The 14,396-nt window shown below is 41.5% G+C and overlaps 1 protein-coding gene across 1 annotated transcript; it reads left to right on the forward strand.

Annotated features, from left to right (window-relative positions):
* The first annotated feature begins 499 nt into the window (after positions 1 to 499).
* On the forward strand, positions 500 to 13,826 carry FBXO4 (F-box protein 4). Its single transcript, XM_075834223.1, has 7 exons — positions 500 to 811; positions 3,522 to 3,757; positions 5,985 to 6,205; positions 6,969 to 7,044; positions 10,265 to 10,440; positions 12,217 to 12,392; positions 13,329 to 13,826. The coding sequence occupies exons 1-7, from the start codon at positions 632 to 634 to the stop codon at positions 13,407 to 13,409; spliced, it is 1,146 nt and encodes a 381-aa protein (XP_075690338.1). The 5' UTR covers positions 500 to 631; the 3' UTR covers positions 13,410 to 13,826.
* Positions 13,827 to 14,396: the final 570 nt, after the last annotated feature.

The following is a 14,396-nucleotide window of genomic DNA, read 5'->3' on the forward strand; positions in this document are numbered from 1 at the left end:
CCGTAAGACATGAGGCATGCGACGAGACACCATTCAGTCTTCTCCATAGTAACACACTGCGCACTCCAGAAGGTACGTTGTTTTTTTTTTGCGACTGTGGAGTTGTGGCTGCGGCGACTGCTGCGGGTTTGCAAAGCGACCACATTGACTTTATTTATCCTTTTACAGGCTACAAAGCAGCTGTATCTCAAAAAGTACACTTTTTTTTTTAATAAAATGTATTTACAAAGTTGCACCAAACAGCCTTTAAGTGGTTAACCCGTGCCCTTTCCTTCTCTCCTATGCAGTGTTTAGCTACTCAGTAGTATATGCTGAGACCTGTAGTCCCACACAGAGGCGGAGGTGGCACATGCCTCCTTTGTGCCCGCTGGCTGACTTGAGACACTTTCCTCCCTCCTATAGACTCTGTTATCTCTGCTGCCACTACTCTGGTCTGTCAGTCACATGATCAGCAGCTTGTACCTTGTTGCTAAGCACACTATTTGAGTTGCTAAGAGCAGGTCACATGATGAGGAAGTAGAATTTGGAGTGATGATGCTGGAAGGCAATGCACACAAGGAAATCATTTCCTGCATGTAATAGTGACGGTGGGAGGCTATAGCTGTCACTACCAGGGAGAGAGGGGAGCAGGATGGCTGAAGGGGGCGCTGTGTCAGCTGTGGAGTGGAGCCGGTTTGAAGCTGCTATAATAAATGGGTTCAGACAATTGAGGGACCGCTATCTGCACAGTGTGAGGGGTCGGGGGGCGCAGGAAGATGGGAGTGACAATCTGGAGCAGGGGGATAATGACAGTCCCCTGTACACATTACCGGTAAGTGACTCAGTACCCCAATATATATATATATATATATATAGCAACACATGTTTATACAAATACACATGGTAGAGACTGCTGACTGGGATTTGGCGGGGGAATGTGTATGTGACTGCAGATTCTCTGGGTGATAACCGCTGGACCCCCCTCATTGGGGTGGGGTGGGGGGCTGCAACATGAAAAGGGGTTCTTTTATTTGGTCTATACCTTTTTAACACAGGTCCTGATGGAGCATGGGATTATCCTTTGTCCTGTGTATCTTGTTTGGGCGAGGATCTGTGAGGTCGGAAAGTTTGCAGTTTTCATACATTTACTGATAAAGATAAAGCACTTGAGGCTATAACATAGGGATCAGGATAATTCGGCACTTTCAGAGTGAGTCACTTATCACAGGTGGAAAAATGGTGTGCAAGGTAAATCCTCAGCTCAATAGTTTCTTGTGTTCCCATAAACCGGGCATTCCCACTAAGACAAAGCAGGGAATTCATCCACCGTCCGTCATATTCCTATATCAGGATTAGAGAAGGGGAAACATCGTATAGATAGATACCTGCGACTTAAAGAAAGTGCATTTTTTTTCAATTATACTCACAAGGGGGAATATATAAAATCATCGGTTCCTCCGACGGAAAGGTTGTACGGAAACCAAACGCTGATGTGAACAGGCACTTAGACATGTCAGGAGAGACATATATTCCTCTTTAAAAATAGAATATATATATATATAGTAAACAATCAGTGGGTAAAGTAGTTGATGGCAGATGTGTGTCATTGAGGCTTCTTGTCTGAGTAATGTAAGTGACTGGAGTTTGGGTCCGGGATTTAGGGGTGACTGAAGATGTTATGTATGCAGGTCACTACATACTCCATTCCCGGTGTTATCTACCTGAACCTGGAGTCCAGGTGTGTCCAGAGAGACTTAGGCTGTGTTCACACCAGCGTTGCCCTTCCATTGAGGGGTTCCGTCTGAGGTTTTTGTCGGGTTAGCCCCTCAACAGAAAACCCAACGGAAATCTTTGCGTCGACTGCGCTGTTGATTCCGCAAAACAGCGGAACCCTGTCACAACGGTGACAAACGGAAACCATTAGCAACGTTTTCGTCACCATTAAGATCAATGGTGATGCAAACGGAAGCTAAGGTGTCCGTTTCTTCCCATTGAGGGGTTAGCCTGATGAAAACCTCAGACGGAACCCCTGAATGGAAGGGCAACGCTGATGTGAACTCGCCCTAATAGAGAAGACTCCCAGAAAGCAGTGTGGGGTGGGTGGTTTTGCAGAAAAGACCAGACTGGGAGTGCAAAGCCTGAACTTACCAGGGGGCAAAGAGAGAGCACACTTGGACTGAACCTACAAAGCTTGGTGAGAAGCCCTGAATTTGAGTTTGTACTGTTAACCTGACACCTCCCGTTTTTAATAAATAAATAAATATATATATATATATATATATATATTTCACAATTTTCATTTTGCATATATGAGTAAACCTGTCACCTGCCCGTGTGGAAGGTATAGGCTCATGTTGAAGGCATAGTTTTAATGTATCCTAAACACATCTAGATGAATATGACAATATTGCATATTTTAGCGCTTATTAAATAAACAAAGCAAAAAGATTATATATAAAGTGTATGTGTATATATTTATGTATTTGTGTATATATACACGTGTCAATATCACAAACAAAATGTCCCATTCATAACGATACTAATGACGTGGTAGTTACCAGCCTATCATCAATACAACTTGTATCAATCTAAAAATCTGTTTTTGTTTTTTTTTCTATTAACCAATGAGCAACACGGCAAATTCTGTCACTCAGACCCTCTTGGTCCTTTTATAGCCAACGAACAATCAGATGGACTGTAGCTCTTTTTGTTAAAATAAAGGAAATCAGAGCAGCACCAAATAATAATAGTCAATGGTGGGCGCAGAGCCCACCACTTGTAGCCTGCAAGCCTTGGGTATATAATAATAAGAACATGGGCAGTACTCCAAAGATAAGTATAAAATATTTTTGGACTTTATTAGCCAACATGTAACTTTTTAGTCCTATCCAGGACCTTTCTCAAGCCACAATAGGTGAACTTGTGTGACATTTATAGGGCAGGTTGGGTAACAATCAATTACTCATAATCAATACAAAATACATAGAAATATTGAAATGCCATACATGCATATCCTATAACTAAGTACAGCGTTATCATAGCAATCTGAAACGGCAGCAGATTAAACATATACTCCTATAGTGGCTGCTTAATACAATAAATGCTCAGGTGCTTCGTACGACAGTAAGTGAATACATCATGTGGATATAATGAGAACACTCGCATGATGTAATCCATTATTGGCACATTGGCACCTGTGCGTTTATTATATTAAAGGGGTTGTCCATTACCGGACAACTGATGACCTATCCACCGGATAGGTCATCAATATATCATCGGTGCGGGTCCGACACTCGGACCCCACACTGATCAGCTGTACCAGCTGCCTGCGGGCACCGAATGTAATTTCACAGTATGCAATGTACGGAGCCAGTTATAGGTCATCAGTTGTCCGGTAGTGGACAACCCCTTTAAGCCGGCACTATATGATTTATATGTTATAGACCCGTACTAGGATACGTTCAAATTTTGTATGGAAAAAGGTGTAGGGGGAGATAATATTCAGTGTCTTTATTGTGTATGTGCTTCCACACTCTCTGTAGGTTGATATGCAGTTGTATATCCTGACATTTCTCTCACCACAAGACTTGTGCAATCTTGGAATGACTAATCAGTACTGGCATTCAATGGTGCAAGACCGTCTTCTGTGGAAATACTTTCTACTGCGAGATCATCCAACGTGGTCTTCCATTGATTGTCACAGCTTGCCAGACTTGGATATCCTGAACTCCTGCTTATGTGAATCGCTGGATGTTAAGGAGAGTAACTATATGTCCATGTGAGTATGGGGTGGATCAGCCTGCTATGTGCCGTATACAACACTTAAAACATTAAAGGGGTATTCCAGTTACAGAAAATAAAGCTTATTCATTGTATAATGAAAAATTATACAATTTCCCAATATATTTTCTTTATCAATTCCTCACAGTTTTCAAGATCTCTGATTGCTGATTAGAAATAGGAACCTTCCTTGTTTACTTTGAGGAGATAAAAATCTGTCCTGGTCATGTGATGGACAGAGGTGCACGACTCGTTACAGTACAGTTATCAGAGCTGTGACATGTAACAAGCCGTGCACCTGTGTGTGTCCGTCACATGACCAGGACAGGTTTTTTTTTTTTTTTCGGGCCCTAGAAGTATACGATAAAGGTTCCTAGTGCCTGATCTTGACAACCTTGAAAAAAAACTTTTACAAAAAATATATTGGAAAGTTGTAAACCATAATAAACCTTTTAAAAAGGATCTGTCATCTCTCCTGTCATGTCTGTTTTAGTAAATAATTGTATTTACCATGTCATAACAATGCTGGATAATCTTGTCTTCTAATTCTGCGTTGTGCTGTTCCTATGTTATTACTCCTGGAAATGTAGACATTGAATAGTGGGCTTTACCATTCCCTTTGCCAGTGGGACATGATCTTACACATTCTGACAATGTCCAACAACTACTGACAGTGACAGACTGTTTAGGGCCACACCCTATTGACAAGGGGAATACTAACACCCAGTTGTTAGTTAGTTAAAAGTTTTCAGGAGGAATAACAGAGGAACATTAATGGCAAATTCCCTACTCCCATCCAACCCGCCGCTGCTTCCAGGCGAGGAATGAATGGAGAGGCAGCTGCACATGTGCGCCCCTCTCTTTTTCACTCTTGAAGGAGGTATGGAAACAGCACAGCTCCACAAGCTTGGCTGTTTCCGTACTCTCAACCTCCTTCACAGACAGTGGATGGAGAGAACTGGGAGTGGGTCAAGGTAGGACACGGTTAGGGGGCCCCGTTCTAGACATAAGTGCGAGTCCCAGAGGTGAGACCTGCATCTATTTGACATTTTATGGAATATCCTGTGGATATGCCATAAATGTTCAAGATGGGAAAACCCCTTTAAGGGTTCTACCCTTCCTAGAGTCTATATGAAAGAATTTCATTGGAATTTTTATTTTTCATTATAAACCTAGCCTAACTTGTTTGCAATGATTACATTTTTTAAATGTGCACATCGCCTGATGTCTCATGCACACAGAAAACCCATGTGCACTGAGCCTGTAAGGCTTTACTTAGGGTCCCGACTGTTCTGTATTACATACGTTAGGCCCTCCATGAGCCACCATATGGGGACTAGTGAAGAATACCTTTTGTAATACGGTTTACAATGGAGCATGCCACAACAGGGAGAGTGAGTACAGGCCTAAAGCGGGCTATGGGCACTGTATTACAGATCTGTAAAAAAAAAAAAAATCCATAATATGGCAGTGTGCATGAGACCTTAAGCCAGTAAAACCATCATAGGTCCCTATGATGCTGCTAGTTTGGGTCATCATACCCGCGGTCAGGACGGCATTTGTGGCCGTACTATAGATGTAGAAATGCGTCTGTATTATGCTCGTGAGAAACTGGTCTTAGTCTAAGAATTTAGAGAGACCCTCTTCTCTCTCCTAACTCTTGCACAATTCAACAAGCTATGGTATTATGAATGTCCTTTCTCTATAGACTTCTCTTTAATAGAAATGATGGTGCAGTGTAAACCTCAACAAACTTCTGCAGACTTTCGAGAACCAGTTCTTGTGGACATAAGTAGATCATCCATATATAGAGCTCAATATTATGGTGTAATTTAGTAGGGTTGTTCACTACTGGACAACTGATGACCTTATCCTGTGGATAGATCATCAGTATATGATCGGTAGGGGTCCGACACCCGGACCCTGCACCCATCAGCTGTTCCGGCTGCCGCTGGGCACCGGCTGTACATGCCGGAAGCAGAGGGCTCCGGTCACAGAATAGTGCCCCAACTGCAGTACTGCATCTCTTCTCCTATGGCAGCCGGGGCATCTGATCGGTGCAGGGTCTGGGTGTCAGACCCCCACTGATCATATACTGATGACCTATCCTGTGGATGGGTTATCAGTTGTCCGTCCGTGCCTGGACAACCCTTTTAAAACTTTATTTGTTTATTATTTGGAAAGTTAACATTTGAGTCACTGCACTGCTATTGTTGTGGTTCTAGCTACCTAAGGAGCTCCCCAAAAACCAGAAGGTCCATGCGGTCCAGGAATCCCATTTATGGAGCAGTGACCTCATTTCTGCAGTCTCTTGTTATGCAGGGAGAACCCCGCTTTGCTATGTTTGGCCCTGGTCTTGAGCAGCTAGATGATTCTTTGGTCACACGGATGATGACCTCTCCTGATCTTCTGCCAGTTGTCAGCATTCTTCAGAGGCAAATCAATGGTAAGAGAAAATGACATCATAAAAGGTTTCTCTAGTGGTATTTTTTTTATATTAAACTAAGTGTCGTATGTGCGACCAGCTGATCTGGGGAAGGGCAAAGCTTTAGTACTGCCTTACGACCAGCATAGCAGAGCTCAGGGTGTTAGGCAGTAGGTGACTAACAACTGCCCCTCACCAGGTAAGAGGACACTTTAGACCTCCACTGAATGTCTTACATTTAGATGAGGATGCCTGCTCTTTTCCATCTACGCTATTCATATGGAATACATTCATTTAAGATGCTGCAGAACCTCTGTAAGGCCCTGTTCACGAGTTTTTTTGGTGCTGATTTTGATGCAGAAACCACGTTTAAATCCGCACCAAAAGACAGCCGAAATCACCCACCATACATTTCAATCAGGGGCAGAGGCTTCTTTATTTATTCATGGACGGCTTCTTGTAGCTCCAGGGGGAAAAAAAAAAGCAGCATGTCCATGTCCGCTCATTTCCGAGCGTTAAATGTTGCGTTTTTTGCCCACGGCTCAATGGCCACGGGCGAAAACTGCGGGGATAAAACCAGAGGCAGTTCAAAATCTGCCTCAATATTCCTGAAGGAATTCTGAGGCAGATTTTTTCTGCCTGCAAATAACTCTGTGTGAACAGGGTCTTCGTAAGATAACAGGTGCAGGAACCCAGATTCTCTATGGGCAATTCTAACATCTCCTCATCACAGGAGCTTAAGTGATCATGCAATTATATCGCTATTCTTACTCTTTCCACACAGGTGTTGGTTCTGGCGTCACATTTCAGCTAGGCGGAGAACACAAATTTAATATTTTAACCTTGTATTCTACAACACGGTAAATACTTCACACTTTTATAAGACAATCCTAATTTATGTATTTTTTATTCCAACCTTATGACCATTTGCTTTTCATGCTCTAATTTCAACAATTTTTTTTCTCAACGTACTGCATGTGAAAACCTCAATCTTCACTCCGTGTATAAAGAAAAAAAAAATCAAACTGTCTGAATTTTTTGTTTAGTGTATTATTGCAGATATGCCATTTCCCACCTGGTATTTTCCCCCTTTAAAGAGGCTATGTCACTAAATTTTGCAACCCCTATCTCCTATTGCAGCAGATCGGCGCTGCAATGTAGATAAGAGTAACGTTTTTATTTTTAAAAAAAGAGCATTTTTGGCCAAGTTATGACCATTTTTATATTTATGCAAATGAGGCTTGCAAAAGTACAACTGGGCGTGTTTAAAGTTAAAGTACAACTGGGCGTGTATTGTGTTCGTTACATCTGGGCGTGTTTACTTCTTTTACTAGCTGGGCGTTGTGAATGGAAGTGTATGATGCTGACGAATCAGCATCATCCACTTCTCTTCGTTAACACCCAGCTTCTGGCAGTGCACAGACACACAGCGTGTTCTCGAGAGATCACGCTGTGACGTCACTCACTTCCTGCCCCAGGTCCTGCATCGTGTCGGACGAGCGAGGACACATCGGCACCAGAGGCTGCAGTTGATTCTGCAGCAGCATCGGCGTTTGCAGGTAAGTAGCTACTTACCTGCAAACGCTGGTGCTGCTGCAGAATCAACTGCAGCCTCTGGTGCCGATGTGTCCTCGCTCGTCCGACACGATGCAGGACCTGGGGCAGGAAGTGACGTCACAGCGTGATCTCTCGAGAACACGCTGTGTGTCTGTGCACTGCCAGAAGCTGGGTGTTAACGAAGAGAAGAGGATGATGCTGATTCGTCAGTATCATACACTTCCATTCACAACGCTCAGCTAGTAAAACAAGTAAAAACGCCCCGATGTACGCACATAATACACGCCCAGTTGTACTTTAACTTTAAACACGCCCAGTTGTACTTTAGAAAGCCTCATTTGCATAAATATAAAAATGGTCATAACTTGGCCAAAAATGCTCGTTTTAAAAAAAACAAAAAACGTTACTCTTCTCTACATTGCAGCGCCTATCTGCTGCAATAGGAGATAGGGGTTGCAAAATCTGGTGACAGAGCCTCTTTAACAGAAGCAAGCTCTGGCAGATTTTTTTTTATAACGGTCTACCGGCCTCTGACATCAACTTGGAGAATTTTTTTCCCATTCCTTCATGAAGAATTTTTTTAGCTGTGCATTATTTGAGGGGTTTCTTGCATACACAGCCCATATCAAATCCCTCACAGTATCTTGACGGGTTTTAGATCCGGTCTTTGACTTGGCCATTCATTGACTTCTAATATACTGGTATATTTAGGGTCATTGTTATGTTAAAAGGGACTATTTCGTCTGAGCTTCAATCTCCTGACAGATGGTCTCACCTTATCCTTAAAGAGAACTTGTCACTAGGTCATATATGTTGAACTGGTTCACTGACCTGAATACCGATGTCTCGCTGATTACTGCACTATTTTTCTTTTTTTCTTGGACACCACCTTTCCAGAGATATGGCCCACTACTGTGATGGTTTCCTACATGCTAATTTGCTGTAGTAAGTCTACAGGGCGTCAACTACCCTCAATCTGCCTCGTGCTGATACATCAGAGGCAGGGAAGCTGGCTCCTCCCTGCTGGCTAACTACAGCAAATTAGCATATAGGGAGCCAACAAAACAGTTGGACATATCTATGGAACGGAAGGTCTAGGAAAAAAAAAAGTGCTGGAATCAGGGAGACAGGGCTATTCAGGTCAGTAAACCGGTTCAACTTTTATGACCAATTGACAGGTCCTCTTTAAGCACCCGATACTTACATACAATGAAGAAGTTATACTGGATTTCATGCTGGTGAGCTGCTCAGACTCTAATGCAGCAAAGCAACCCTGAACCACTAAATTTCCACCACCATATTTTATAGTTCAGGTTCTTATGGTGAAATGCTGTGTCCGAGTACAGTGGCCAGATTACTCTGTTTGCCTCGTCTGGCCGGAATAAATTGTTCCATAAGTCCTGCTGTTTGCTTAGGTGATCATGGCCAAACATAAGTCTTTCCTTGATGCTCTTCTTCCTACAATTCCTATGTAGATATAATTAAAGCGACCCCCCCCCCCCGCCCCACACCCCACAAAAAAAAAACCTAACGATCGTAGAATTACGGTCCTTCTCTCTCCATTGCCTTGTTCTTGGTCCCCGTTGTCTTCCGTCCATCATGTCTGCCGCCGTCTCAGACTTGCATAGGGAGCGTAGGCTACATGTCTTAGACACTCCCCCCTCCTCCATCACTGCCCTCTGAAGTGTTCGTAGTGATGGACTAACCCTGACATCATCGGCGCTGGTCCATTAGGGCCATGCAAGAGGACCCTAATGGATTGAGGGGAGGAGGAATGAGTGGTACGAGTGGTAGCTACTAGAAACTGCATTTCTAACTACTTGATAATAACTCTTTGGAACGTTAAAAAAGTAATAATAATATACCTAGTAAATGGCATATCTGTGAATATTGTGCTATAAATTATTGCAAACTCTATTTGTTATATTTTTTTTGTTCAATTAAATCATTAAAACCGTATATAAATGATAAAGGTGAAGATAAAATATTGACATGTTAAAAAAAAAATAAAAAAATTCTTCCATGGATATCCTTACTTTTTCTTTTGACTGTAGAGTTAATGAAAGTTGATAGTGAAGCTTATTTTAGTTTGTTTTATGAGGTTATTTTTAACAGCCCTGATATTATTAGAGAAAAAGATTTAAGGGTTTGTCCAGGATAAGAAAAATTTGTATTTATTTTTTCCAGAAACTGCGCCACTCTTGTCCACGGGCTGTGTCTGGTATTGCAGCTCAACCTTGATCACTTGAATGGTGATTAGCTGCAATACTAGACACCGCTCATGAACAGATGTGGCGCTGTTTCTGGAGAAAGATCAGACTTCTTTTTTTTTTTTCTAATCCTTAACAACCCCATTTAAGAACTCTGATCCCCATAAAGATATGTTATGAAATTAAGCCTAGAATATTGGACCTAAAAATAAAATGGTGTTGAAGTCGGAAATTCACTTCGGAAGTATTATTATAATGGAAATTAATGCTCTAATAAATAATACATTCTTTTTTTTTTTCTTGTTTTTTCAAGTTCAGAACGGGATAGAGCCCGTGTAGAGCAGAGTGCGACTGTCAACAAGATGTTCGTCTCGGAGGGTTTGTTATACGGAGAGCAGAGAGCTGCATACAGCCTAATCCCCCAAGTAAAGGAGGTGTGCAAAGTTGTGGATGGTTTCATCTATGTGGCCAATGCGGAAGCGCATAAAAGTAAGCGAGTAATAAAGCTGCAGCTTCCAATAGCCCATATATTTCTGTATGATAATTCCCAGTGACATTGGGACAGACTTTTCTCATTTTGATCTAGCAATTCATGCCATACAGTGTAAAACAAAGTGGGGAATATTTATTATGCCATTTTTGGTATTTTGGCGCACACTTGCTTTGTGTAAAAATGTGACTTTTTGCAGTTTTTCTGCCACAATCGCCACTTTCTTAAAAAGTGTACGGGGCTCAGCGGAAAGAGAGGTGGCCATTTGCGGGCTGAGAAATTTTCTATATTTTACATCATAAATTGGCACAAATGATAGCGGAATTCACTTTGTGGTGCACGGACAGCCCAAGATGTGACAAATTTATTGAGAGGAAGTCGCATGTTACTCCTGTGCGCCTCGTTCTAAGACTAGCGTTTGAAATGCCGGTCTTAGTAAATCTCTCCCAGTATTTCCTGCTGTTTTGTAATTTTCTTACTTTTTAAAGGAGTTGTCTAGTTTAGAAAACCCATTTTCAAATACCCTATAAGAGAATTAGTTAATAGAGGGGGATCCCCCATTCAAGACCCTCCTCTATTAGCCAGAGCGAAGAGTGGCTACAGAGAGCATCTCTCACTCTGGAGGATCCAGCACATCTCATTATTATATAGCCATTTCTATTGGCACCATGTAATTGTTAATTTCTCCTGTGGTGGCTCTGCATGGAAATTGAACCCTTGATATGCCATAAATGTACGAGAGATGCTGGCCCCACCTCTGTGCTATCTCTACAATGGAACCCCCTAACGCCGGCCTACATGCTGCCGTTGCTGTTTCCTTAGCTCCCATTCACTTCTTTGGGAGTTCCGGAAACAGCGTAGCAAAAGGCCAGTGGCTGTTTCCTGACATGTGGAGAAATGTAGTGTAACGTTGTGTATCCGCTTACCTGGTTCTCTATTTTACCTGTAGCTGATCCATTCCCGGGCTGCCCAGTGGTCACGTGATCTTCATTCTGGCTCTCTGTATACTACTGCGTCGGCTGTAGAAACCAGAAGTCAGTGTCTCAATGCAAGCCTATAGACTTGCATTGAGAGTCTGAGCTTCGGTTTCTACAGTAGACGCTGTAGGACTTAGAGAGTCAGAATGAAGATCACATCACCCCTAGGTGGCCCGGAATGGAGCGGCTACGGGTAATATAGAGAACCAGGTAAGCGGATACACAACATTACACTACATTTCACTATATGGTAAAAAGGGAGGAGACAGAAAATTACTCACTGGAGTGCTTCTTCAAATCTATAGCCAATACCTGGTGAATTACATTCAAAGTTCTTCTTCACTGATCAGCTTCTGGTTATAGTGTTTATCATCTTACCCTGTAAGTAATATTGCGTGAGCTGTTACAGTATAAGTGTATATAGACATCATAGTGGGCTGGTCTCCTAGGACCACTTCCATCTATGAGCCAAGGACTGCTGCAATGAGTGCTCTCTTGCTCTAGCGGACTCAGTGCAACCAAGAATTACATGGCTGTCGATTAATTTGAATGGGCGCCATGTAATTCTACATTAATTATCTTGCGGTTATAGCAATGGCTAATAAAAGATGAGTGGCTGTACGTAGCTCCCCGTGCCTGATTGCTAGAGGTTATAGCAGGTGGTCCTCTGATCATCTGATTGCTAGAACAGCTTAATTCCGAGAAATGGTTGTCCATTTTCATATGTGTCAACATATTTTCTTGGGTTCTTGATGATGGAGAAAATGCATTGGTGACATTTTTCTTTTTATTGCGTAGAGCACAATCGGGAAGAAGAGGTAGCGCAGATCCATGCGATGATGGATCCTGTTCTTGTGACACAGAGGAGACCTTTGTTGGTGTTAGCTTGTGTGACAAACCCTGGAGACAAGAGGGTCCCTTGTGTTTACCTGGCTCATGATCTGTGTCTGAACAAGCTAAATCGACAATGGATGGTGAGTCTGTCTAGGACAAATCTTTGTATACCTGAAAATGTAAACTGATATAATGCATATGGATATGAAACTGAGCTTAAGGGCTATGTAAATCTATGAAGGCAAGTTTTGAGTTGGGATATATTAAAATGTTGTTTTATTTTTTAAAATACAGCTTCTATGTATCCTAGATACATAGAAGCTGTATCTTGTGGTCAAAGCCAAATCAGTCAGGTCAGCAGGGCTGACGGCTTCGCTGAGCGCCGGTCCTTCGCGTCTTTGACATGCAGAATCCAGCTATTATCGATCACAAGTTCATGAACTTATGGGCTGTTCAAATTGCGTTGGAGGCTTCATTAGTTGTCTTGGTTGCAGAAATTAACGGAAACAGCGCAGCATCCTGCGCAATTGTTTACGGTAAATCGACACAAAGCCGAAAGAACCCATTAAAGTCAACAGTTGTGTCCGGCATTCCCTTATTCTGCTCTTCTGACGGAGCAGAACAACGGAATGCCCTGACGCAGATGTGAACAGGGCCTTAGAAGTGATCGATAATAGCTGGATCCTGCGTGGCAGAGACTTGCAGGACTAGCGCTTACCGAAGCAGTCAGTCACGCTGACCAGACTGATTCAGCTTCGATATTAAGATACAGCTTTTATGTATCCAGGATACATAAAAGCTGTATCTCAAAAATAAAACTTTTGGGTTTTATTTAAAAAAAAAAAATGTAAACTCATTCAAAATAAAACATTGATTTATTTAAAAACAAATTGCCTTCAAAGGTTAACATAACCTTTAAAATGTCTCTGGCCTTTTCTGTGAGAGCAATCGGAAAAATATTATATTTCACATACATTTAAAAAAAACAAAAAAACATTTTATTAGAAAGGGAATGCAATAGAACGGCTATATGTGGACTCTAGCGCTTCTAAATGTAAATAATTTATCATTTACAGGTGCAAAATACAGAAGCCTCCACCCTTTTCGGGTTATTAGATGGCATTACATGGATTCTTGCTGAAGTTGGGAAAAAATAATGAAGATTGTAAAATTTCCAGTCGCAATTGATGTTTATGCTAATGAATCATAGGATAGGGTTACAAGACGACTTATGGTTGCCCCCGTTCTGCATTAAAATTGTGGTATTACCGCAACACAACCTCCGTGTTTCCCTATAGAAACCAGGCACAGGCGACCTTACAGCCACCCTAAAAGTCTGATCCTACGGGATGTGGTAATGCCATGATTTTACAACCGCTTCTGGGTGACCAGAAGTCTCTGTGTAGCCCTGGCCTTATTTTATTTCTATTTTTCATACATAAATTGAGTTTTTAAATTTTGTTTTATAAATATTGTCAAAATGAATGTACAGTGTATTATCCATCCATTTTAAACTGTTATTTTGCATATAAAAAATATAATTGGAAATTGCTAATAAAGTAGGCTAATATTTTTATTTGTAATTATTTTTATTAAGGTTTTTCTATAAATAACAAGTAAAGGAACATTACTAACTAATACTAGAAACTAATGTTTGAAAAGATTCCAAAGTTCTCTTCACATAGACGTAGTGAGAATTAGTTAGGCAAAGAGGAAGGAAAAAGAAGAAGAAAAAAAACGGAGGGTGCAATAAATCCGTAATTCAATTAACCCCTTAGTGTCCAGCCTGTTTTAAACCTTAATGACCAAGGTATATTTTACGTTTTTCCATCGTCTCATTCCAAGTGCTATAACTTTTTTTTTATTTTTGCGTTGACATAGCTGTATAAGGTCTTGTTTTTTGCGGGACAAGTTGTATTTTTTAATAGCACCATTTTGAGGTACATATTACTTATTGATTAACTTTTTTGGGGGGGGGGAATAGAAAAAAACCCAGAAATTTCGCCACACTTTTTTGCGTTCTAAATCTACGCCGTTTACAGTGTGGTATAAATAACACAATAACTTTATTCAGCGGGTTGTTACAAAATCTATACAAATTTGGTATCGTTGCAATCGTATGTTTTACTACTTTTACACAGTAA

Source organism: Rhinoderma darwinii, chromosome 8 (genome assembly GCF_050947455.1).
Source record: "Rhinoderma darwinii isolate aRhiDar2 chromosome 8, aRhiDar2.hap1, whole genome shotgun sequence".
Taxonomy (NCBI): domain Eukaryota; kingdom Metazoa; phylum Chordata; class Amphibia; order Anura; family Rhinodermatidae; genus Rhinoderma; species Rhinoderma darwinii.